The 21,807-nt window shown below is 46.8% G+C and overlaps 2 protein-coding genes across 2 annotated transcripts; one reads left to right on the forward strand and one right to left on the reverse strand.

Moving 5' to 3' along the window:
• Window positions 1-6,313: 6,313 nt before the first annotated feature.
• Window positions 6,314-10,441, forward strand: LOC127314009 (protein DJ-1 homolog A). Its single transcript, XM_051344474.1, has 8 exons — window positions 6,314-6,484; window positions 6,578-6,781; window positions 7,723-7,872; window positions 7,960-8,142; window positions 8,729-8,809; window positions 9,539-9,739; window positions 9,818-9,958; window positions 10,061-10,441. The coding sequence occupies exons 1-8, from the start codon at window positions 6,329-6,331 to the stop codon at window positions 10,259-10,261; spliced, it is 1,317 nt and encodes a 438-aa protein (XP_051200434.1). The 5' UTR covers window positions 6,314-6,328; the 3' UTR covers window positions 10,262-10,441.
• A 6,015-nt stretch (window positions 10,442-16,456) lies between these two features.
• On the reverse strand, window positions 16,457-19,716 carry LOC127314010 (glucan endo-1,3-beta-glucosidase 14). Its single transcript, XM_051344475.2, has 5 exons — window positions 19,586-19,716; window positions 18,859-19,447; window positions 18,301-18,772; window positions 16,887-17,091; window positions 16,457-16,590 (listed from the first exon to the last, which is right to left on the reverse strand). Exons 1-4 carry the CDS (start codon window positions 19,650-19,652, stop codon window positions 17,008-17,010), a joined length of 1,212 nt encoding a protein of 403 aa, XP_051200435.1. The 5' UTR covers window positions 19,653-19,716; the 3' UTR covers window positions 16,457-16,590; window positions 16,887-17,007.
• Between the last annotated feature and the right edge of the window lie 2,091 nt (window positions 19,717-21,807).

The following is a 21,807-nucleotide window of genomic DNA, read 5'->3' on the forward strand; positions in this document are numbered from 1 at the left end:
TGATATGGCCCTTTAGTCTTTGTGCCTTCGATCTTCATCTTCAAAGCACGGACATGATCTCCATCATCAACGGGCATGATCTCCATCATCGTCGGCGTAGCGTCAAGGTTCATGGCGCCGTCTTCATGGTTGTTCACCTCATGTAGCAACTATTACAACTACTTTGAAAAACTACTCAACATGAAATTTAAAGACAACCATAAGGCTCCTGCCGGTTGCCACAATACAATAATGATCATCTCATACATATTCATCATCACATTATGGCCATATCACATCACCAAACCCTGCAATAACAAGTTAGACGTCTCTAATTTGGTTTGCATATTTTACATGGTTTAGGGTTTTCGAGAGAGATCTAATCTACCTACGAACATGAACCACAACGGTGATACTAATGTTGTCAATAGAAGAGTAGGTTGAATCTTCACTATAGTAGGAGAGACAGACACCCGCAAAGCCTCTTATGCAATACAAGTTGCATGTCGAACGAGGAACAAGTCTCATGAACGCGGTCATGTAAAGTTAGTCCGGGCCGCTTCATCCCACTATGCCACAAAGATGCAAAGTACTCAAACTAAAGATAACAAGAGCATCAACGCCCACAAAACCATTGTGTTCTACTCGTGCAACCATCTATGCATAGACACGGCTCTGATACCACTGTAGGATGACGTTGCATAGAAAACAAAAATTTTCCTACGGCGAACACGCAATCCAAGCCAAGATGCAATCTAGAAGACGGTAGCAACGAGGGGGTATCAAGTCTCACCCTTGAAGAGATTCCAAAGCCTACAAGATGAGGCTCTTGTTGCTGCGGTAGACGATCACTTGCTGCTTGCAAAAGCGCGTAGAAGATCTTGATCACGATCGGTTCCGGCGCCACGAACGGGCAGCACCTCCGTACTCGGTCACACGTTCGGTTGTTGATGAAGACGACGTCCACCTCCCGTTCCAGCGGGCAGCGGAAGTAGTAGCTCCTCTTGAATCCGACAGCACGACGGCGTGGTGTCGGTGGCGGTGAAGAAGTCCGGCGGAGCTTCGCTAAGCTACGCGGGAGATATGGAGGAGAGGGGGGCGGCTAGGGTTTGGGAGGGGGTGGCCGGCCACTCAAGGGGGGCGGCCAAGCTATGGTCTTGGGGTGGCCGGCCCCCTCCCTTGGCCCCTCATTATATAGGTGGATCCCCAAGTGTTGGTGTCCAAGTCTTCGAATAAGACCCGAACCAAAAACCTTCCATAAGAGGGGGAAACCTAGCCCATCTAGGACTCCCACCAAAGGTGGGGTTTCCACCTCCCATGTGGGGGGGTGGCCGGCCCCCTAAGGGGGAGTCCACTTGGGACTCCTCCCCCACTAGGGCTGGCCGGCCATGGAGGTGGAGTCCCATGTGGACTCCACCTTCCTTGGTGGTTTCTTCCGGACTTTTCTAGAACCTTCTAGAACCTTCCATAGAACCTTCCGCGACATTTTAATTCACATAAAATGACATCCTATATATGAATCTTATTCTCCGGACCATTCCGGAACTCCTCGTGATGTCCGGGATCTCATCCGGGACTCCGAACAAATATTCGAACTCCATTCCATATTCAAGTACTACCATTTCAACATCCAACTTTAAGTGTGTCACCCTACGGTTCGTGAACTATGCGGACATGGTTGAGTACTCACTCCGACCAATAACCAATAGTGGGATCTGGAGATCCATAATGGCTCCCACATATTCAACGATGACTTTAGTGATCGAATGAACCATTCACATACAATACCAATTCCCTTTGTCTCGCGATATTTTACTTGTCCGAGGTTTGATCTTCGGTATCACTCTATACCTTGTTCAACCTCGTCTCCTGACAAGTACTCTTTACTCGTACCGTGGTATGTGGTCTCTTATGAACTCATTCATATGCTTGCAAGACATTAGACGATATTCCACCGAGAGGGCCCAGAGTATATCTATCCGTCATCGGGATGGACAAATCCCACTGTTGATCCATATGCCTCAACTCATACTTTCCGGATACTTAATCCCACCTTTATAGCCACCCATTTACGCAGTGGTGTTTGGTGTAATCAAAGTACCTTTCCGGTATAAGTGATTTACATGATCTCATGGTCATAAGGACTAGGTAACTATGTATCGAAAGCTTATAGCAAATAACTTAATGACGAGATCTTATGCTACGCTTAATTGGGTGTGTCCATTACATCATTCATATAATGATATAACCTTGTTATTAATAACATCCAATGTTCATGATTATGAAACTAATCATCCATTAATCAACAAGCTAGTTTAAGAGGCATACTAGGGACTTCTTGTTGTCTACATATCACACATGTACTAATGTTTCGGTTAATACAATTATAGCATGATATATAAACATTTATCATAAACATAAAGATATAAATAATAACCACTTTATTATTGCCTCTAGGGCATATCTCCTTCACTTTCAGGCGATGGTCATGTGGTGGACATGCCCCCAGTACCTCAAGAAGCACGAGGAGGGCAAGAAGAAGCGGGCAGAGATGGGAGGTGGATCGCATATCCAAGGCAACATCCCCATCTCTCTTCACCTGCAGAACGAGGTGAGCAAATTAATGGTTCCTTCATTCTTTGAATTCACGTTATATATTGTTAACTCCGCAAGGGTGTGCCACTTCACTTAATTACATGTTCTCTTTTGCAGGAAGTCAAGACAGGTGTGAAGCCTAACGTCTTTGCCGTGCTAAAGAAGACGAAGCAAAGGAAGACGCCGGATCCTGAGACGGGGTCCGTGTGGGTTAACCCGCAATCCGAGACCCAGTGTACGTCGTATGTCTCCAAGTTCAAGCCTGAGGTTGCGGTGCTTGCGGGAGAAGGCTTGAAGCATGGCCGCCTATGGCTTGGTGACGGGTGCGTCGACCCAGCGAAGGTTCCCTCTCTCCGCCAGATCCGTCGTGGTCGTAAGAGTGGCCAGCCTGAGGTAGAGACCCGGCCACGGGCTTCGGATCTAGCTGTCGAGCGGTTACGGGTATGTCCTTCTTCGGGCCTCTACCTTTCCTTTACATGCTTTCCATTGAAATGTTAATGACATCGCGGCAACACATCGTAGGCGGAGATGGCAGCGAAGGAGCAGACGGCCCAGGAGCACGCACTGCAGATGGAGCAGCAGATTCTGGAGTACCAGTAGAACCAGACACAGCTGATGCAACACTTCCAACAGTAGCATCAGATGATCCAGCAGCACCAAGCACAAGTGAACTGGCTGATGAGCCAGACGGTTCTGTCTTCTCCACCGGGGAGTCTTCCTGCTCCTCCTTACTCCTTGCCGTGGATGCCGCCACCGCTCACTCAGAGCCCGGTGACACCTCTCACTGTGAACAACACGAACATCATCCGGAGCATGAACCGCGGTGAGTCCTCCTACACTTGTGCCCAACCCGCTACTTGTACTTGTTCAAGTGATCAATATGCAAATGACAAATGCTAATTCCATCAACCTTGTAGATTATGTGTCACAAGGCAATGACGATGAGGCCGGCGGAAGCAATGGAGGAGGACAAGGTTGATGGCATGGTCGTCGTGCACTTGTCGGATTGTATGCTTGTAATGGATTGTAATAATGGACATTGCACTATGGACTCTATGTAACTTGTGTGGATGGACTATGGACTCTATGTAATGCATTGTATGCATGAATATGTGCGTTTGATGTATTTGTGGTGTTCCCGTGGTGTTTGGTGATGTTATGTTGAAGATTATATGTTGTATATGCTGTATTGTCAATTGCTATTTTTGAAATGCAGGGAATATGCAAAAAACAGCAAAAAAAATGAAAAAAACTGGTCTCTTTGCCTTGTGTATGCACACGGCAAAGGACATTTGGTCTCTTTGCCGTGTGCACACGCACGGCAAAGAAGCCACGTGGCAGCAGCCTGTAGACCTGGGAGCCCCTGGGGGCGTGCCTGTAGGGGCCTTTGCCGTGCGTGCTGGCGCACGGCAAAGCCAACCGCACGAAACAGAGCCGCCGCACGGCAACGCTGCCCCGCACGGCAACGCTGCCCCGCACGACAAAGGCTTGCCCGCACGGCAATGTTGACCCGCACGACAGAGGCTTGCACGCATGGCAAACAACAGCGCGCACGGCAACCTTTGCCGTGCAAAATGTGCATGCGCACGTCAACGTTTGCTTTGCTGTCGGATGCTTTGCCGGGCAGACTTTGCCGTGCGTCCACGCACGACAAAGCCTTTGCCGTGCGCTGTTTTCCCGTAGTGTGGGTTGTATCTACAACTCTAAAAATATTCAGCTCAAAAGTTCATATACAGACAGAGAAATGAAAATGATAAACTCTATTGTGAATAGTGCCAGCTTTAGGTGAACATGATTTCACACTATTCACACTTGAGATTTGTTTTTTTTTTTCTCTAAGTGTAGATCGAATTTAAAGCTGCGATTTTTAGGGGTTGCAAATATAGGACATATGTTTATGTCATTTTTTTCTAGAATATTTGAACATGGTTTGTTCGTTAAATTTTTTTGATCTCACAGATCCTATGCAAACATAGCTCCTATCCAAGTTGCCCCCAATTTTCTTTTGTATGCATGCTTTATGCGAGCAATTTCTCCTCTGCCTTCTCAAACCAAAATCCGCTCATCTAAATTGCAATGAATTGCAATTGAGAAGAGCGGGCTTTCCAAACCTTGGTACATGGACTACATAGTCAAGCGCCGTGACGCTTAGCGTTTGTTGAAAGAAAAAGAGTCACAAAAGGTTTTTTTTGCGGCGCTTGTCTTAGCTTGGCGTTTAGCTACCTGGATCTCTTTACAATCTCCACAAAGAAGTCACCAAGCCAACGACCTCCAAACTATATAGGAAGCGGTTCCCTCCAAGATTAATAAGCTCTTGGACTCCCGCTAGAATAGGTTAATAGTTAACACTTAACGTATATAAAATGTAGATATAAAAGTTTCCCTTAATAGAGAAGGTAGATTTAGGCATTATGGTAGGTGAAAGTTTCCATCCACTTGATGTCATCCACTCATCCTCACATAGGAGACAACTCCGGGTATTTGGGTGATGTCTGATGCAATGGTTGATAGTTTATTTATTGCTAAAATGAGGCTACATTGTATAGACCTGCACAAAATCGTAGCTATAACTTTTTGATACACCAATTTGGAGATATAATATACTTTTGGAGCACAAAATATGTCCACTAATCATAGATACTTACACAAGGGTTCTGCCATGTTTTTATTGAATATAAAATAGTCAAGTTAGCATTGAGCGCGTGCAAGATTGTGCCTACCAAATGGCGTGTTTTGATGTTTTATTGGTGTGTGCCTTCATTTGTTATTTCAACCTCTCACGTGTGATGAGGAAGAAAAATCAACACATGTAGAGACTCCGAAGTAGGCTCAAGAGGCCTTGTATGTGGTCAGAAGAGGCACCAACAGTTTTAGAATAAAATGCGAAAGACGAGACTCGAACTCGACACCTTGAGCTCTGAAGCCATGTCAAGCTTCGCCTGGTTCCCTGTTATTTTGCGAGGCCCGGGTTTAAGTATGTCAAAATGTTTTATAGTTTCAGTTTTGGTTAATAAAATAGGTGTGTTCTAATCTGACCACTTCCATTTTGCAAAGATTTTGTCATTTTTTCACAAGTGTTTGTCTTTAAGGTTTAATTGCTGCAATGGATGTTGACACATTTTGACGTCACATCATGTTCCACACTAGTGAAACACAGTTGTTAGGTTGGTATGGGTGGATGCTCACCTTTCTTGATCCAAAAGCCCTAACTATTTAAACAAAGTCTTCCCAGTGAAGCATGCAAGCGGCAAGCTGGCAACAAGGGCGTGACAACGTTCTATTGGTACCTCGTGTCCTTGCTTTTGCATTGTCCAATTTTACAATCTGAATTGGAAGGGCCAAAATGTGAAACTTTGTTTTGTCGAAGTGGATTTGTATCTTACAACTCCGACTCTTCCGCGAGAGGCCTTTGCTAGCGATGTTCGTGTGTAGAGGAAGGAAGAAGAGAACACATGAAACAACTACTGGCAATTGGCTCTTTGGTTTCTCGGTGATTTGCATTAGTTTGTGTTGCTTCGTATGTTTGTCACAAACATACCGGTGTGACAAAGCTATTGGATAGAGATTGTGATGAGCTACCTGGGCATATGGATGCTTAGAACAAATTTTGTTGACAACTTTGTTGAGCGTATCTACACACTAAACTGTGACTAGATATGAGTACATATCTACTAGATAACTTCGTGTCAAAATAGTCACGGCACACGGTGTCCGCGCTTCTGGAACAGCCCACCGAGGAAGCTTCACGAAAGAAATGGCCACGCGCCCACTCTCCTTCTCCACTCTCATCAGAACCCCCTCCCCACCTCCCCTCCTCCGCCGCCCACAAACCCTAACCCGCGCGCTCGCTTCTTCCTCCTCCTCCTCCCCGCTGGCGCAGGCCATGGCGTCGTCTCCCGCCCCCAAGAAGGCAAGCACCCTATCCCTTCTCCCCGGCCCACGGCGCGTGGCGCGCGCGGCGTTTCGTCGTTCTCTAACCCGCGGTCTGAGTCTGACGCTGCAGGTCCTGGTGCCGATCGCGAACGGGACGGAGCCGATGGAGGCCGCCATCATCGTCGACGTGCTGCGCCGCGCGGGGGCCCAGGTCTCCGTCGCCTCCGTCGAGCCCGCCGCCGCGCAGGTCGCCGCCGCCTGGGGCGTCAGGCTCGTCGCCGACGCCCTCCTCGACGACCTCGCCCAAGCCGATTTCGACCTCATCTCGCTCCCCGTGAGTCACACCCGTGCTCGCTCCCCTTGCCTCTACCAGTTTAACTCTGGGTCTTCTTCCTTGCAAAAAAAAAAAAAAAAAAAACTCTGGGTCTTCTTGTTCTGGGGATGCGAGAAACTGTGATAGGTGATTGCGAAGCAACTGTTGAATTTAGTTGCTGCTAAATTGATTCCTTACATTGGACAGAACATGATAAATTAAATTGCTCCGCCGGAGCAAAATTGGATGCCGTAACGTGTCTGCTGGTGATTGGTGACAAAGCAGTAAATGTTGTGTAATGAAAGAATCCTATGCTTATCTACACTGCAAATTGTATCTATGAAATCCGAATTCAGTCTAGGGATCACCAGATGGGCTGGAGCTTTGACTGCAAATTGCCTGTCTTCGGATTTAGTAGGATAAGTGCCTCTATTTCAGAGGTCCTACCTATATGGTTCTGGAGTTGTTGCCATGGTTCTTCCTCCTCTGGTTATTGCGCATGGAGAGATAATCATGGCGTTCTCAAATTTTCACGACTTCTGTCTCAAGATTGATGCCATTGATTCGATTATATTTTTTTTTGTATGCAATTCTTCTACCTCTCAACTTAAAATAACTCTCTGTTGTTGGGGTTTATTTTATCGTATGGCGATCATGCATTTTATGAACATCGGATACTCTCAGTTGTCGTGATTTAGTCGATAGTACGGTCATCATGCATGCTATGAACAAAGGAAGATCCTATGAGGATATGGATACAGAATTACAGATGTTACATATAGTATGAGCGATACATCAGGAATTAGCGATTACTTTCACACATTGTATGCGCTAGAGTTGATTCATCTATATTTTTGCTACAGTATCATGTGTCTCTGTCTATAAAAAACTGTTGAAATTCATGAACTTTGTCTACTTCATTCCGATTAATTTGCAATTTATATTTGATGTCTTCCATTCAGGGAGGGATGCCTGGGGCTTCCAACTTCAGAGACAGCAAAGTTTTGGAGAACATGGTTAAAAAACATGTGGAGAAGGGTAAGCTTTACGCTGCAGTATGTGCTGCACCAGCTGTGGCGCTAGGAGCTTGGGGTTTGCTCAATGGATTAAAGGTTATACTGCCATCTATTATTCGTTTATTGTATGCCTTGTATTACCACCTTTCATTTGGGTGAAGCTCATTTCAGTGTTTTTGATAGGCAACTTGTCATCCTTCATTTATGGATAAACTTCCTTCAGAGGCGAAAGCTGTAGAATCAAGGGTGCAGATCGATGGGAAGTGTGTGACTAGCCGTGGGCCAGGAACAACCATGGAATATTCTGTTGTTTTGGTTGAACAACTTTGTGGCAAAGAAAAGGCTGATGAAGTTGCTGGGCCAATGGTATGAATTGTTTTTCAGCATTTTACACACCCATTCTCTTAGATGTTCATTGCAGAATTTTTTGTACAAAAAATTATTCACGGTGCTTTCTGGCAGTTTAACAGTGTTATGTTGCTTCTTGATGGTGAAATATTCAGGCTATTTGGTTCCCGAGAGGCCTAAGCCCTGGCAGTCCTGCAGTTTTTGTAGTACGTAGGGATGAAAAATGTATTCAAGAATTGATAAATAAAGAATCACCTATTGTTATGTTCACATAGTTCATTCACACTGCATATTCGTACTAAATTACAAATACATGGTCTCCTATGAAATCATTAATTACCTAAGTATGTTAGTATTAGTTGGTTTTATAGGATGATGAAATTTCTCTCTTCGTAATTCTAGTTGCATATTAAAATTCGGTAAATCCTGTTGTCAATGATGGCCATTTTGTGCACATGAACAATTGTTGTCTTTAAATTCACATCCTTTCTTAAACTTGTTACAGTGGCATGGAGAATGTTATGTATGAGACTTAGTTAGTAAGTGTAGTCTCATATTTTTGCAGCTGTTGTTTACAGTCAACTAAGTGATTATTTATTTTTAGGTTATGCGTCCCCAGCATGGTGCAGAGTTTTCAATGAAGGAACTGAATTCAACTAGCTGGAATGTTGGTGAAAATCCTCAGGTATGTGATGAAACCTGATTGTTTCATGTAGCATCCATTTGGTTTATTTTCATATCATAGCATGCTATTAAAATGTGACCCTTGGTAAAATATTAAAAAAGTTTGGCATGATTTTTCTTGATGAAGGATTTATTCTTTCAAGGACCACACATGATAACAGCGCAAATAAGTATGTGTTCTTAATACCCAGGTACTATGAGGTAGTACAAATCGAACGAAGTTCCTTAACCAAAATGGTAGGATTGACCAGTACACATTTAACTGTGCAAACCATGGTTCATGGTGCATACATTTTTCCTGAACATGGTAGATAATTCATTCTGTGCTTAGGAAAGCTAGATCACCGAGTTTTAATAGATTGAAGACAACGGCAGTGAGGTTCAATAGCTTACCTTTTCTGTCTGAGATGATCTCTTTCAGAAATATACCTTCTAGCTTGATTTGCACATGTGGAAGGAGGGATGGAAATTTTAACCGCCAGTATAGTACCCACTACCCAAACACCATTTAGTGTATGACTTGGATTAAATCACAGAACCTACTAGCAAGCAACTGAAATGTTGTTCTATTCATCAAATTTGAATTATTGAGTAGTCTCTAAGCTGTATGTGCTTATTTGGCTACATTTACTCTTGTTACATGTGATTCTTAATCGCACTAGATGCTTAGTTCCAACTATATATATATGTTGCTCCATTAACAGTTCAAGATCTTGCTCTCCTGCTGCAGATTCTTGTACCAATTGCTAATGGTACAGAGGAGATGGAGGCAATTATGATTATTGACATTCTTCGAAGGGCGAAAGCAAATGTTGTTGTTGCATCTTTAGAAGGCACCTTGGAGATTGTTGCATCCAGGAATGTGAAGATGGTTGCTGATGTGCTATTGGGTGATGCCCTTAAGCAGCAGTATGATCTCATTTTGTTACCTGTAAGTTCTCTATACATCACTTTTGAGCTATTGGGAACATTCAGCCTTTTTATCTTATGACGTCCCATCTGTTGATAGGGTGGCCTTGGTGGTGCCCAAGCCTATGCCAAATCAGATGAACTGATTGGTTTTATCAAGAAGCAAGCTGAGGCCAACAAACTGTATGGAGCCATATGTGCCTCCCCAGCAATTGCCCTTGAACCACATGGCCTGCTGAAGGTATAGTAGGAGATAAACATTGAGTCTTCTCTTTGATCCTAGTGAAACGTAGATAGTGAAACAGTTCTGTAACTTGCACTTTCTTCTTTTTTTTTGCATCAGGGGAAGAAGGCTACATCTTATCCTGCGATGTGGAACAAACTTGCGGACCAAAGTGAATGCAAGAACAGAGTTGTTGTTGATGGCAACCTGATCACTAGCCAAGGTCCAGGCACTTCCATGGAGTTCTCGCTTGCCGTTGTGGAGAAGCTCTTTGGAAGGGAAAGAGCCCTTGAGCTGGCCAAAACCATGGTTTTCGTATGAGTTCTGTTGCTGCTGGAAAGTTCCAGGTCAGTCTAGAGCGACACTTTGTGAATATGAGGCTTGCTGTGTAGCTGGTTTGGAATGTACTATATAGTCCTTTTTCTCTTATGACAATAACTACTTGTAATGGAATAAAGAATTATGAATGTGATGTAGCGTGAATGCCTCACTTCCTAAAAATATATTTATAATGCTACGTTTTTTTTTTTTTTTGAAATGGGGGAAAATGATGCACATAGCCCTTTATTAAACAAAGTTCTCGTTACCAAATTATTACAAACTCAGGGATCACATAAAGCGTCTACATGGATCTAACGAAATAAAAGATACATGATACATCTTGCATTTTGGATTTTATTAGTACCATTTGGATCCAATAGATAGCCTTGTGAATAACCTATAAAAGGTGCTCTATTAAAAACCACCTCATTTCGACCATTCCAAATTAAAGCACGCACGCATGTGCGTATCCTAAGGCTTTTTTTTTTATCAATTCCATGTAACTAATTACCAAACATACTTGTAGGTGAAATATATTGAAAGTAAAGTGGGCTGCTCTCCAAATCAACTTGGTAAAGGCGCATTTAATAAAAAGATGTTCTACTGATTCTTCAGAGTTAGACCTTGTCTAATTTCTTCTTGCATGGTTATTTAGTGAGCATTTTATTTGTTTTTTTTTGAAACAAGGCAAAAGTTTTGCCTTTCATTGATATAGGAGAAAAGAGTTGGCCCGTTTATGAGGAAAACTGGCCGAAAAACCGTTACAACACGACACCACACGCTAGCCCCGAGGCTGAGCTCCACACGGGCCGATGACCAGCCAGGCCGACACAACACCTCAACGCAACAGGCGGAGGCGAATAGCATTTTATTTGTTTTAGAACCACATAAGAGCATCTCCAACGGGCGCTGTAAAATCTGGCGCTATAAACGCGCGATTCGGCGCGATGTATACCGCTAGCGCGCGTGTTAGCGAATTTGCCCGCGGCAGAGGCGCTATTTTGCAGCCCGCGTTGTTGTGCGAAAAACGTACCTCCGGCAGAGGCTCTATTTTGCAGCGCGCGCGGCATAAAGTGCTAAATCCGACCGTTTTTTGAAAATTTAAATCGAACGAACTATGAAAATTTGATCGAAAATACGAATATATTATAAAAGTTCTACGATACAATGCGACATATAGAACTGGAACTACTCGTCCGAGTCCCAATCGAAGTCCGAGCTGCTCGGAGTCGTCTCCGACACCGGCGTCGTCGTCCACTCGAAGGAGGAGGAGGAGGAGAGGACGATGGTCGACGGCCCTGCGCCGTTCTTCTTTTCCTCCTCCTTCCTCGCCGCCTTCGCGACCCTCGCCGCCTTCCTCGCCGCGGACTCGGCGCGGCGCTTCTCGCGCGAAGCTTTTTTCTTCGCCTTCTCCGCCGCCTTCTCCTCCTCCTTCTTCTCTTTCTCCGCGTAGAAGGCCGCCGTGGCAGCGACGTCCTCGGGGAAGCGGCGCGCCCATTCAACGCGGAGCGCCTCGTCGCGCTCGGCGATGAGCAGGCGCTGCTCCAGCTCCCGCTGTCGGCGCTGCTGCTCCCGGGTGATCATCGGCGGCGGCGGCGCGAGCATCTCCGCCTGCTCCCGCGTGAACACGTCGTGGAAGTTCATCTGGCGGCGGGAGCGGCCCAGCCGCCACGCGACGGCGTCGTAGGCCCGCGCCGCCTCGTGCGCCATGTCGAAGGTGCCGAGGCGGATCCGCTCCTCGCCGGAATGGATCTCCGCGTCGAATCGGCCGCTCGGCCGCGCTCGAACGCCGTGGTAGCCGGAAGGTGGGCGGCGGCGTGGAGGCATCTTCGCGTGGAGGCGAAACGGCCGGAGGCGGAGCGGCGGAGCGGCGCGGGAGGGAGAGAGGCGGGGAGAGGCGAAGACGCGTGGAGGCGGAATGGCAGTTGGCCGCTTCGCGCGTGTCGTGTTTATAGCGCGCGCGGCAGCGCACACGGCAGATTTCCCGCGCGGGATAGCGCGAAAGAGCGCGGGCGGCAAAAAATTTAGCGCGCGCGCCGTTTTCCCGCCTCCGCTGGAGCAGCGCGGCAGGGCCCGCGCGCGGCAAACCGGCGGTTTTTTTGCCGCGCGGGGCTTTTAGCGCGCCTGTTGGAGATGCTCTAATCTTAAGTGACACTTTAACCATCATATGTATTTTCTTTGAAACCTAGCACGGTCATCCATGAAGTTAACATATAAAGATTTCACGGAGAAAATTCCTGAAGCCGTGAGATGCCAAGTGAATCTCTCTGGCTCATTAACTTACCGTCATGAGACGCTCAAGGATATGTACCTTCGCCATCCATTTATCATGGCACTGTATTCATAACTTCAGCGACTGCCACATTTTTCTGACTTTCTATGTTAAATATAGATGGATATTGGACAGCTAATGGTCGTCATCCTAGCCAAGAATCCTCCTAAAATCTAACGTTCTGTACATCACCGATGACAAATGAACTATACTGAAAGAACTCATCATTAGTAAGAAAAACCTCATCAGTGGCGCACCAAAAAATGATTCTGTGGCGCATGCGTGGTGCGCCACAGAATTCTCGCCACAATAATAAGCTTTCTGTGGCGCACTTGCCCATGCCACAGAAAGTCTTATTTCTGTGGCGCACCGGCGGTGGTGCGCCACAGAAACTTATTTCTGTGGCGCACCGGTGGTGGTGCGCCACAGATTTTTTTTTTGAAATTCAAAAAAATGGCGGCCAGATCTAGATCTAGATCTAGATCTGGGGCCGCCGAAATTTTTAAATTTCGCTGGAAGGTAGCCGGAGGTGGGGTTGGGTGGGTGGGTGGGTGAAGGAGGAGGACGGCCGGAGGAGGAGGAGGAGGAGGAGGAGGAGGAGGTGGTGGTGGTGGTGGTGGAGGAGGTGATGGAGGTGGTGATGGAGGTGGTGGTGGAGGTGGTGGTGGTGGAGGTGGTGGTGGTGGAGGAGGTGGTGGAGGAAGAGGAGGTGGTGGAGGAGGTGGTGGAGGAAGAGGAGGTGGTGGTGGAGGATGAGGTGGTCGCCGGAGGAGGAGGAGAAGGTGATCGTCACCGGAGTAGGTCGCCGGAGTAGGAGGAGGAGGCCGGCCGGAGGAGGAGGTCGCCGGAGTGGGAGGCCGGCCCCGGAGGTGCTGGTGGTGGTGGAGGAGGAGGAGGTCGGCCGGAGGAGGAGGAGGAGGAGGTGGTGGTGGTGGTGGTGGTGGTGGTGGTGGTGGAGGAGAAGTTGATGAGAAGTTTGCATCCAAAGAGGAGAAGTGAGGAGAAGTGGAGGAGTAGTGAGGAGAAGTGGAGGAAAAGTGGAGGAGGGCGGCAGAAAATTCAAATTTTGGACGTTAATTCTGTGGCGCATGGGCACTAGGTGCGCCACAGATTTTTTTTTCTTTTGTTGTATTTTGCAGCAAAAAAACTTTAACTGGCCGTAACTTTTTAATCTTTTTGAATTTGGCGATTCTAAAAATTGTCCAACCAGGCAAGTCCCGATGAATTCGGATGTAGAATTTTCGTGGGATCATTTTAATATATTATGCGTCTTTTTTCGAGTTCGTATGCAACCAGAAATCCAGTTTGATGATTTTCCCACACAATTTTGCAAAAAAAGTCGAAATTTATGTTTGTTAATTTTCAGTGGTAAAAGATGACATAATACATGAGCATCTTGATGGAATTTATTTTTTGTAATTTCTATCTATTTTTTTTCATTTTTTACAGAGGTAAAAATGGTGATCCACGGGGGACGGGGGGAGGGGGTGGAGTTGCGTGGGGAGCCAAAAAACTTCAGTGGGGCATGGAACTCATGTGCGCCACAGAAATGTGTAGTTTCTGTGGCGCACCATCTCACGTGTGCCACAGAAAGTCTTAATTCAGTGGCACCAGGACCAGTGTGCCACAGAATGTCTTATTTCTGTGGCGCACGTGGTCCTGTACGCCACAGAAGTAGTGAAACCAATGATTGGGGCTGGCCCCACCAAGTTTCTGTGGCGCATGGATTGTTGGTGCGCCACAAAATTAAGCTATTTCTGTGGCGCACCGTGTCTGGTGCGCCACAAAACAAATTTCTGTGGCGTATGCTTTTCCTACTAGTGCATGCTTCACATTCATTAATCTCTTATGAAAGGAAGAATCACTAGGCTTAGCTTAAACTTGGACAAAGTTTTGGTATGAAGATATTTATTTTGCAACAGGTGTTGGCGCCACACCCCTTATTCGTTAAGTATTTTAAATAGCCACTTACTAAATAAACACTTATTCTTAATATCAAGAAACTTGATCCCCGGTCCATGTTCATCTTTTGAACGACAAATAATATTTCATTTAGTTAATCGATATTTTCTTTTTGTCTGATCACTTTGCCAAAAGAAACATGATCTATGACATTCCAATCTTTTCCTCACAGCTTTGGGTATAAAAAAGAAAGATAATAAAAATATCGGCAAACTAGTAAGAACCGAATTAATCAGAACTAATCGATCTCTATATGAGAGCGGCTCTCCTGTCCAGCAACCCAATTTACGGTCAAATCGGTCTTGTACTGGTTTCCACTCCTTATTCAACAAACGGTCTGTAGTGAATAGGAATCCCCAAATTTGTCGTCAACAAAGCCTTGGAAAATAACTTTTGGGTCTCCAAAGTCAACACTCAAGAGGGACTACCCGTTGAGCATATTGTGCAATTTGCCAAATTTTGGGAGATGTTACGTGGGGTTCATTTGAACCCAAGTTTGCCGGATTCTATTTCTTGGAGGCTCACCAACAATGGATCATACTCCTCCAAAACGGCCTACAACATGTAATTATTGGGTTAAACGAAATCTTCTTTTCCCTCCATGGTTTGGAAGCCTTGAGCACCACCGAAATGCAAGTTCTACGTTTGGTTGATCACTCAAAATAGAGTGTGGACGGATAGGCTCCAAAAAAGAGAATGGCCAAATTGTGGTACGTGCAAGCTATGTAATCAAGTGCAAGAAACCGCCTCCCACCTTCTTTTCAAATGCCGTTTCACCATCCGAATACGGTCCAAAATTAAGTCTTGGCTTGGGTTAGACGAGGTGGACATTTTGGATTGGAAAATAATGCGCTCCATCAACAAGTGGTGGATGGACGGAGTGCACAAGCATGTACAATCGAAGAAGGCCATGGCATTGCTTGATATGTTGATCTCATGGGAAATTTGGAAGGAAAAAAATGCACGCGTATTCCAAAATGAAGCTTGTACCTCAAACATGCTAGTTAACAAAATTAAGGAAGAGGTGGCCACATCGAGTCTCGCTGGGGCTAAGGCTTTGAGTAATGTCATGCCGCGAGAGTAGGCTAGGTTCATTTGTGCTTGACATTTAGTCAAATTTGTGTGGTTTGTAAAACTTCTAATAATGAAAATGACAATTTTTTTTGCCTCGTTAAAAAAAGAATTCCCAAATATTTAAATGGCATGGAGCCCACCTCACAGTCAAAGATATGCCTATAATCATTCTGTGTGTCTCCTTTGCGTTACCAAAGCAATATATTTCACTCTTGTGAAAATTGATGTTTAGCCTCCATAATTGTTCAAAGATGCACAATATCAATTTCATATTAACAGCCTTTTGCCACATCATGTTCCAAAAACAAGAATGTATCATTAGCATATTGAGGAATATAATAGCCCCCTCAACTAGATGCGGAATCAGCCCAACAACTGTTTATTAGCCTACGTTACACTCCCAGGAGTTATGAACTGTTGTGGTTGCTGGCATTCGGTAATAAGCACGCAAGACAAGAATTTTTCTCTAACAAACAGGGGCACATTAACCCTAAACTGAAGCAGAGTTATTTGGGAGTGTAACTTCTCTTTCAGTTCAAGTTTGTCTGGGCTGTAGATGTGTTTTCATAGAAAGAACAAGGACATTCTTGTCGTATCAGGAAGCAAAATGAAGAGGATCGCAATAAGAATCATATTTATACTGATAATTTTCCAGTTATTTACATCAATGCCCACACGCCCTACACCAACTGATCATTAAACTGCAGAGAGCGTGAGCTTACAACAAATAAAAGAATAGATGAAATTATATGTACATCAGCCTAACAGCACAGCAGTTTGACATGGCAAAGTGCATAAAGCTCTCAGCGCCGAAAAGCTAATCCCGCAGGCTGCAACATGATCGGCCACCCTTTCTCTCCATCTTCCCCGCACATCTTCCGGAATCCCATGTGAGTCACAAAATGGGCCTTTTCCTCAGCAATATTTACACGCTGTGCCGTCCACAAGGTACTAGGTAGTGCCTTCCACATCGCAAAGGGAAGCTTTTCCTCTGGCCTACACCATGCTTTCCTTTTGCCTCCTGCAATGGCAAAAAGATGAGATGAGGACCCCTTGTGACCAAGTGTTTCAGATTGCCCTCCCATGAATGGTGTATGTATGTGTCATGTATATGTGGTCTAATACTAGTATATACATATTTTTGATATGTTTTGTTATGTGGTAGCCCATAGGGAGGAAAAGGAAGGGGCATGTGAAATGCAAATAAAAGTGACTTTCCCTCTTGCATGGCTGGGCCATTAGGGATATAAAGCTCCCACATGACAAACAAAAGAAGGGTGTCACCTATGATAAGATGGCAAGGGGGCCATTTCATACCTTCAGACGGTGCATCATCTGCCCCCTTTGGTCTTGGGGGCTTTGTGTCCACAAAAGTCAAGGCCATTTGCTTTGCATTGTTGAGCTTGCATGCATATGGCCACACCGTTGGGTGATTTTGTCACCCTAGTAAGAAAGCCTGCGAGGTAACAAGGATGGCCAGAGCTGTGAAGAGGAACATGCTGGTGAAGTCTTTCCTGACATCCTGCATCACAAAAGGTGTAACCTTGTTAGTTCATAAAAATAGTGAACATGGTGAAACATGCTTCCCAATCTTATAAAACCCTACTTCTCCAAACTAAGCAAAAATTAAGACTAATGCCCCGGTCTTTCTGCTAAACGCAATCATGTTCATCTCTTCTTTCGGTGATCTACGTGATTAATTATGACCCAGTTTCCCTCCACTAACAACATATACATTTCGGTGGAGAAGAATCGCATCTGCACCTAACGCCGATTGTTCAATCATGAAAGTTTGCCCCCTCAGGATACTAAGCCGTGCGATAAGCGTGTGCCCAAAAGGAACACTTTGTAATTATTCTCTATTCTTGTACGCGCGAATGCACAAGGAATATTTGGATATTTCCTCTCCTTGGTGAGGATCATAGCACTAAAAAAGATCAGAAATTGGACTTGTGAAGGTTCCTCCAAGACTGCATGCAATGTGAACTCAACCGTCAACCCGTGTGCATGCAAAGGCTAATTATTCTTTCTTCGTGGCACTAGTGCAAGATATGATCCCTTCGGAGGTCATGCTTTCTTTGTGCTTTTGTCTTCCTTTCTCAATGAAGTGATTTGGTGACTTGCATCCGAGTAGCACTTTAAGTGCAAACAAGGAAAAGAATAACTGTGCAATTCAGCTAGGTTACTGGAAAACTGCCGCCTAGGACACTAGCTGCGTGCGCGTGTACGCTCTATTCATGCAGATGAAAGTAATCTAGAAGTGTTTGATAAGCATCATGCATATGTACATGGACCACACTAACCACTTTGGTTTAGATAAGAGACTTTGATATAGTACGTAGTAGGACGTTCTACTAAAGTCCAGCTTGGACCAACAGTGATCCACATGTGCATTGCACCTTGACTGACGTTGCTGTGGGGAACACAGATCTTCAAAGGAAAAGCATATATCACTGTATGACTATAGTCTATCTGTGACTGACCGACTGAAAAAGATGTGATCCTGATAGATATGCTGTACTACCAGGTTTCTGACAGTCTAGCTAGTTCCATGACAAAATAACGATTGTATTATTAGTAAATATATTCTGATTAAAGCTAACCTATACTCACAAACATGTTCTGTAACTGTTAGATAATTCTTGTTGTGGTTTTAGTTGAAGAAACGGTAGTATTTTGGAGAATGAAGGATCAAACAGAAAAGGATGGAGTGAAATGGATGAGTACTGACCCTGGTGGAAGGCGGTGCGGAGGAGGCGGCGAGGGAGAGAGCCGTCGCCGACGTGGTCTGCTGCTGCATGAGGCCGACGTTGTATACCATCCTGCCGTCGGGCTGGTAGAGTCCGTAGTTCCTCTCGGATGTCGGCCCGGGCTTCATGTTCTCGTTGAAGAGCGCGAAGAGGTAGACCTCGATCCGCTGGCGGGGCCGGAGCGGCGTGCCCTCGTTGCCGACCTGCCGCACCAGCAGGTTGCGGTTGTAGGCGCGGGCGTTCTCGACGGTGGCGCCCACCTCGTCGGCGTCGCCCTTGGACGGCCACCCCGTCTCCGAGACGTACACCGGGATGCCGCCGTAGCCGAGGCGCGCCGCCGCGAAGCTCACGGCGTCCACCTGCGCGTACAGCATGCTGGTGTACTGCAGGTGCGTGTAGGGGTCCACCGCGCCGACGTGGTACGGGTCCGACAGCGCGTAGGACAGGGACACGCTGTAAACACGTGGAATCCACGTCAGTTCAGTAAAGTCGTAGCAGTCTACATACGCTGACGTGGCGGAAAGTAAATTGTTACGTACTTTGCGGGGTCGCCCTTGTAGGCGAAGTAGGGGTAAGCGTTGATCCAGAACGGGGCGTTGGTCTCGGCGAGGAAGCGGAGGAAGGGGAGCATGAGCGCGGCGCACTCCGGCGTGAAGGCGCCCTGCGACGGCGGGTAGGAGTTTGCGAGCACGCCGAGGGAGCTGGCGGTGGAGACGTGCACGTAGCCGTCCATGCCCAGCTGCGCCAGCGCGGCGTGCAGGTTGCGCATGGCCGGGACGAGGCTGGCCTTGAGCGCCTCGTCGTCGTCGGTGAACACCTCGTTGCCCACGGCGACGCCCGTGACGCGCGTCGCCGGGAAGTAGGGCCGGATGTTGGCGGCGACCCACTGCGCCGCCTGCCCCGCGCTGGCCGCCATGGGCTGCACCAGGTCGTTGGGCACCGTGACGATGAGCTCGATGCCCGTTCCGCCGAACGCCGCCATCACCTGCGGGTTCACGTCGTAGATGCGCACCTTGCCCACGCGCAGCGACGACAGTAGCGACACCGCCTGCGCCGGCGTCGGCAGGTTGTTGCCCACCTGCCCGTAGTTGATGCCGATCGCCGCGCCGCATTGCAGCACGCAGACCTCTGCACATACATTCCAAGAAAACCTTAACAGTTAGCATTACGCTCCGTCGATCGTTCGGTTGATTCGCGGCCAGGGCATCGGTGAGTAGTGACGCCTCGATCAGCGGCGGCGCATATGCATGAGCATGACTGCATTACCTGAGCAGAGGAGGACGCAGAGGAGGGCAGAGAGCAGCAGGGTCCTCGACGTCGCAAATGGCGCCATTGCGAGCTGCTGCGAAGGTCGATCAATGGATCGATGAGCAGAGCAGAGCAGAGCGAGGAGGGAAGGCGGGGGAGGGAGGTAAGCAGGATGGTATCGCGTATATATAGATGGGAGGTCGATGGAGAGGCGGTGCACTGTGCGCCGGTAGGTGCGTTGTGGGGGGTGGAGCTAAGCTAATCGGGCAACAATTCTTTACTTTACTTGGGTGTGACCGATGGATGGATGGAAGAAGACTTGGGAAGCGGGGAGGGGCCTTCATCGGCGCGCGGGCGGTTAACTGCAGCTGGGGTTGCCTTCCGTTCCGTTGCCGTGGCTTGGCCCGTCGGAGTATGTTTTGCGGCATGGCAGCAGCCCTGCAAGGGAGGCATGCCCGATGCTCTACCCTTGTGTACAGCCCGGACGCACGTGTGAAAGCGCGCGGTTCCTAAGTGTTTTGAGTTTACTTGTTAAACTGAGCATCATTCAGGATGTGCCGACATCAGTCCTCGAGCCAGGGCCTGTCTGCAAAGGTAACTGACGGCATATGGTCCAAACTAGATGTCAGTTAAACTCGTGTTATTTTACTGTGAGGCATGGAGTAAAAAAGTGAACTTTACTTAAGTTATAGAGCTGAACTAATCAAACGTTGATGGGCACATACGACCAGTTTTGATCAAAAGTTAATCCCTGGCAAAAAGGTCAAAACTATTTTTTTTACAGTGTGCTGTAATCTAGGTGTTCATAAAGCATTAGCTCTCTGTTTTGGATGTGTTTCTACTTTTATGAGTTACTCTATTTGGATAATTATTTTTATCTATCTACTAGGATAGATCCGAATCTAAGGACATCTCTACCGGCGCTCCTAAAGCCCCCCTAAAGCTGCCAAAGGGCTGGGTGCCGAGCAGAAACGACACTTCCATCGGGTATAGGCATCACGCGTGGCCTAATAATATGTCTGGCACCCGTGCTCACCCGATGCGTAGGGAGCGTCCTGGGGCGCCAGCAACCAAAGTCATGTTCGCTGCCCCTGCAGAAGCCATTTCCAATGCCATTGATATCTCCTCCTGATGTGGGCAAACCTTGTCGAGTACTCATCGTTACCATACCTAGTTCTATCCAACGAGACCCACGAAGCTCAAGAGAGAAAGCATCATGTGCAAGGAGTTTGAAGCCCACGAGCTAGATGAATTGACCAAGGAAAGCTCATAGAAGGAAGAAACTGATCTATCTACAACTCAAATAACGTGGTACCTGAGACCTGGCCTGCTATATAAAGGTCAGGAGGGGCCTCCAAGCGAAGCTAAGCAATCCGGAAACTCATACACGTCATACACCAAACCCTATCTACGCTGGATCATAGCCATCTTGGCGACTTTGTAATCTTAAACATCAATACAAGCATCAAGCAACATTTAGGGTTTCTCCTTTAGAGGCCTGAAGCTAGGTTAAACCTCGTTGTCCCCTGTGTTTTGTGCTTGTACACCGCCAGAATCACCATCATGTCTCTTTCTCTAAACCCCAGTCCATCACATATGGGCATTTCCGTGGTTACCCCACATCAATCGGCGGTATCCGTGGGAAATTCGCATGTTGGATCCATAGTTTCTGCGGTTTCTATCCGAACAATCTACAATCCATCGGTGCTTAGAGAATTGATCTGCTTTGGATCTGTGGCCCACAGGCCGCACCCGCTGGCCGAGCGATCATCCCTTGCTTCCTTCAGCAAAGGGGAAGAGATGACCTTTGGAAGCTTTCCATTCCACTTCAACGCGGTGGGCTTTATCCTCCTCACGGACCCGATCACCTCGGGTCAGATGGAGTCGATATCATCATCAACGGTCACGAAATCTAAAACGACATCTTCCATTAGCTCTTGCACTGAGCTTGACTCAATGTCGAACCTATACACGATGTCTGCATTGACCTCTACACCAGCAATGGTCTACTGCTTCAATTGTGAAGCTCATCACGCCACGAGCCCTGACGACTGCATGAAGGGCTATAGAAACTGTCTCGAGACAGCGGCAATAGCCAAAGCATCCTCTCGACGCTTACAGTGTGCGATAGTTATTTCTATCGAGATCCCCGTTGCAACCACGACCAAGGTCTCGGCGAAAACTCCTCCTTGTGGAAATGTTAATGGCAAAAAAGGTAGTTCAATCTGACCCTATTGTCC

This window comes from Lolium perenne, chromosome 7 (genome assembly GCF_019359855.2).
Source record: "Lolium perenne isolate Kyuss_39 chromosome 7, Kyuss_2.0, whole genome shotgun sequence".
Lineage (NCBI taxonomy): Eukaryota > Viridiplantae > Streptophyta > Magnoliopsida > Poales > Poaceae > Lolium > Lolium perenne.

Coding starts and splice junctions, on each gene's coding strand:
- LOC127314009 (XM_051344474.1), top strand. CDS start 6,329: ATGGCCACGCGCCCACTCTCCTTCTCCACTCTCATCAGAACCCCCTCC. Junction 7,873..7,959: donor GTTTGCTCAATGGATTAAAG/GTTATACTGCCA, acceptor TGTTTTTGATAG/GCAACTTGTCATCCTTCATT. Junction 8,810..9,538: donor ATGTTGGTGAAAATCCTCAG/GTATGTGATGAA, acceptor CTCCTGCTGCAG/ATTCTTGTACCAATTGCTAA.
- LOC127314010 (XM_051344475.2), bottom strand. CDS start 19,652: ATGGCGCCATTTGCGACGTCGAGGACCCTGCTGCTCTCTGCCCTCCTC. Junction 19,448..19,585: donor CTGCGTCCTCCTCTGCTCAG/GTAATGCAGTCA, acceptor ATGTATGTGCAG/AGGTCTGCGTGCTGCAATGC. Junction 18,773..18,858: donor TACAAGGGCGACCCCGCAAA/GTACGTAACAAT, acceptor ACGTGTTTACAG/CGTGTCCCTGTCCTACGCGC.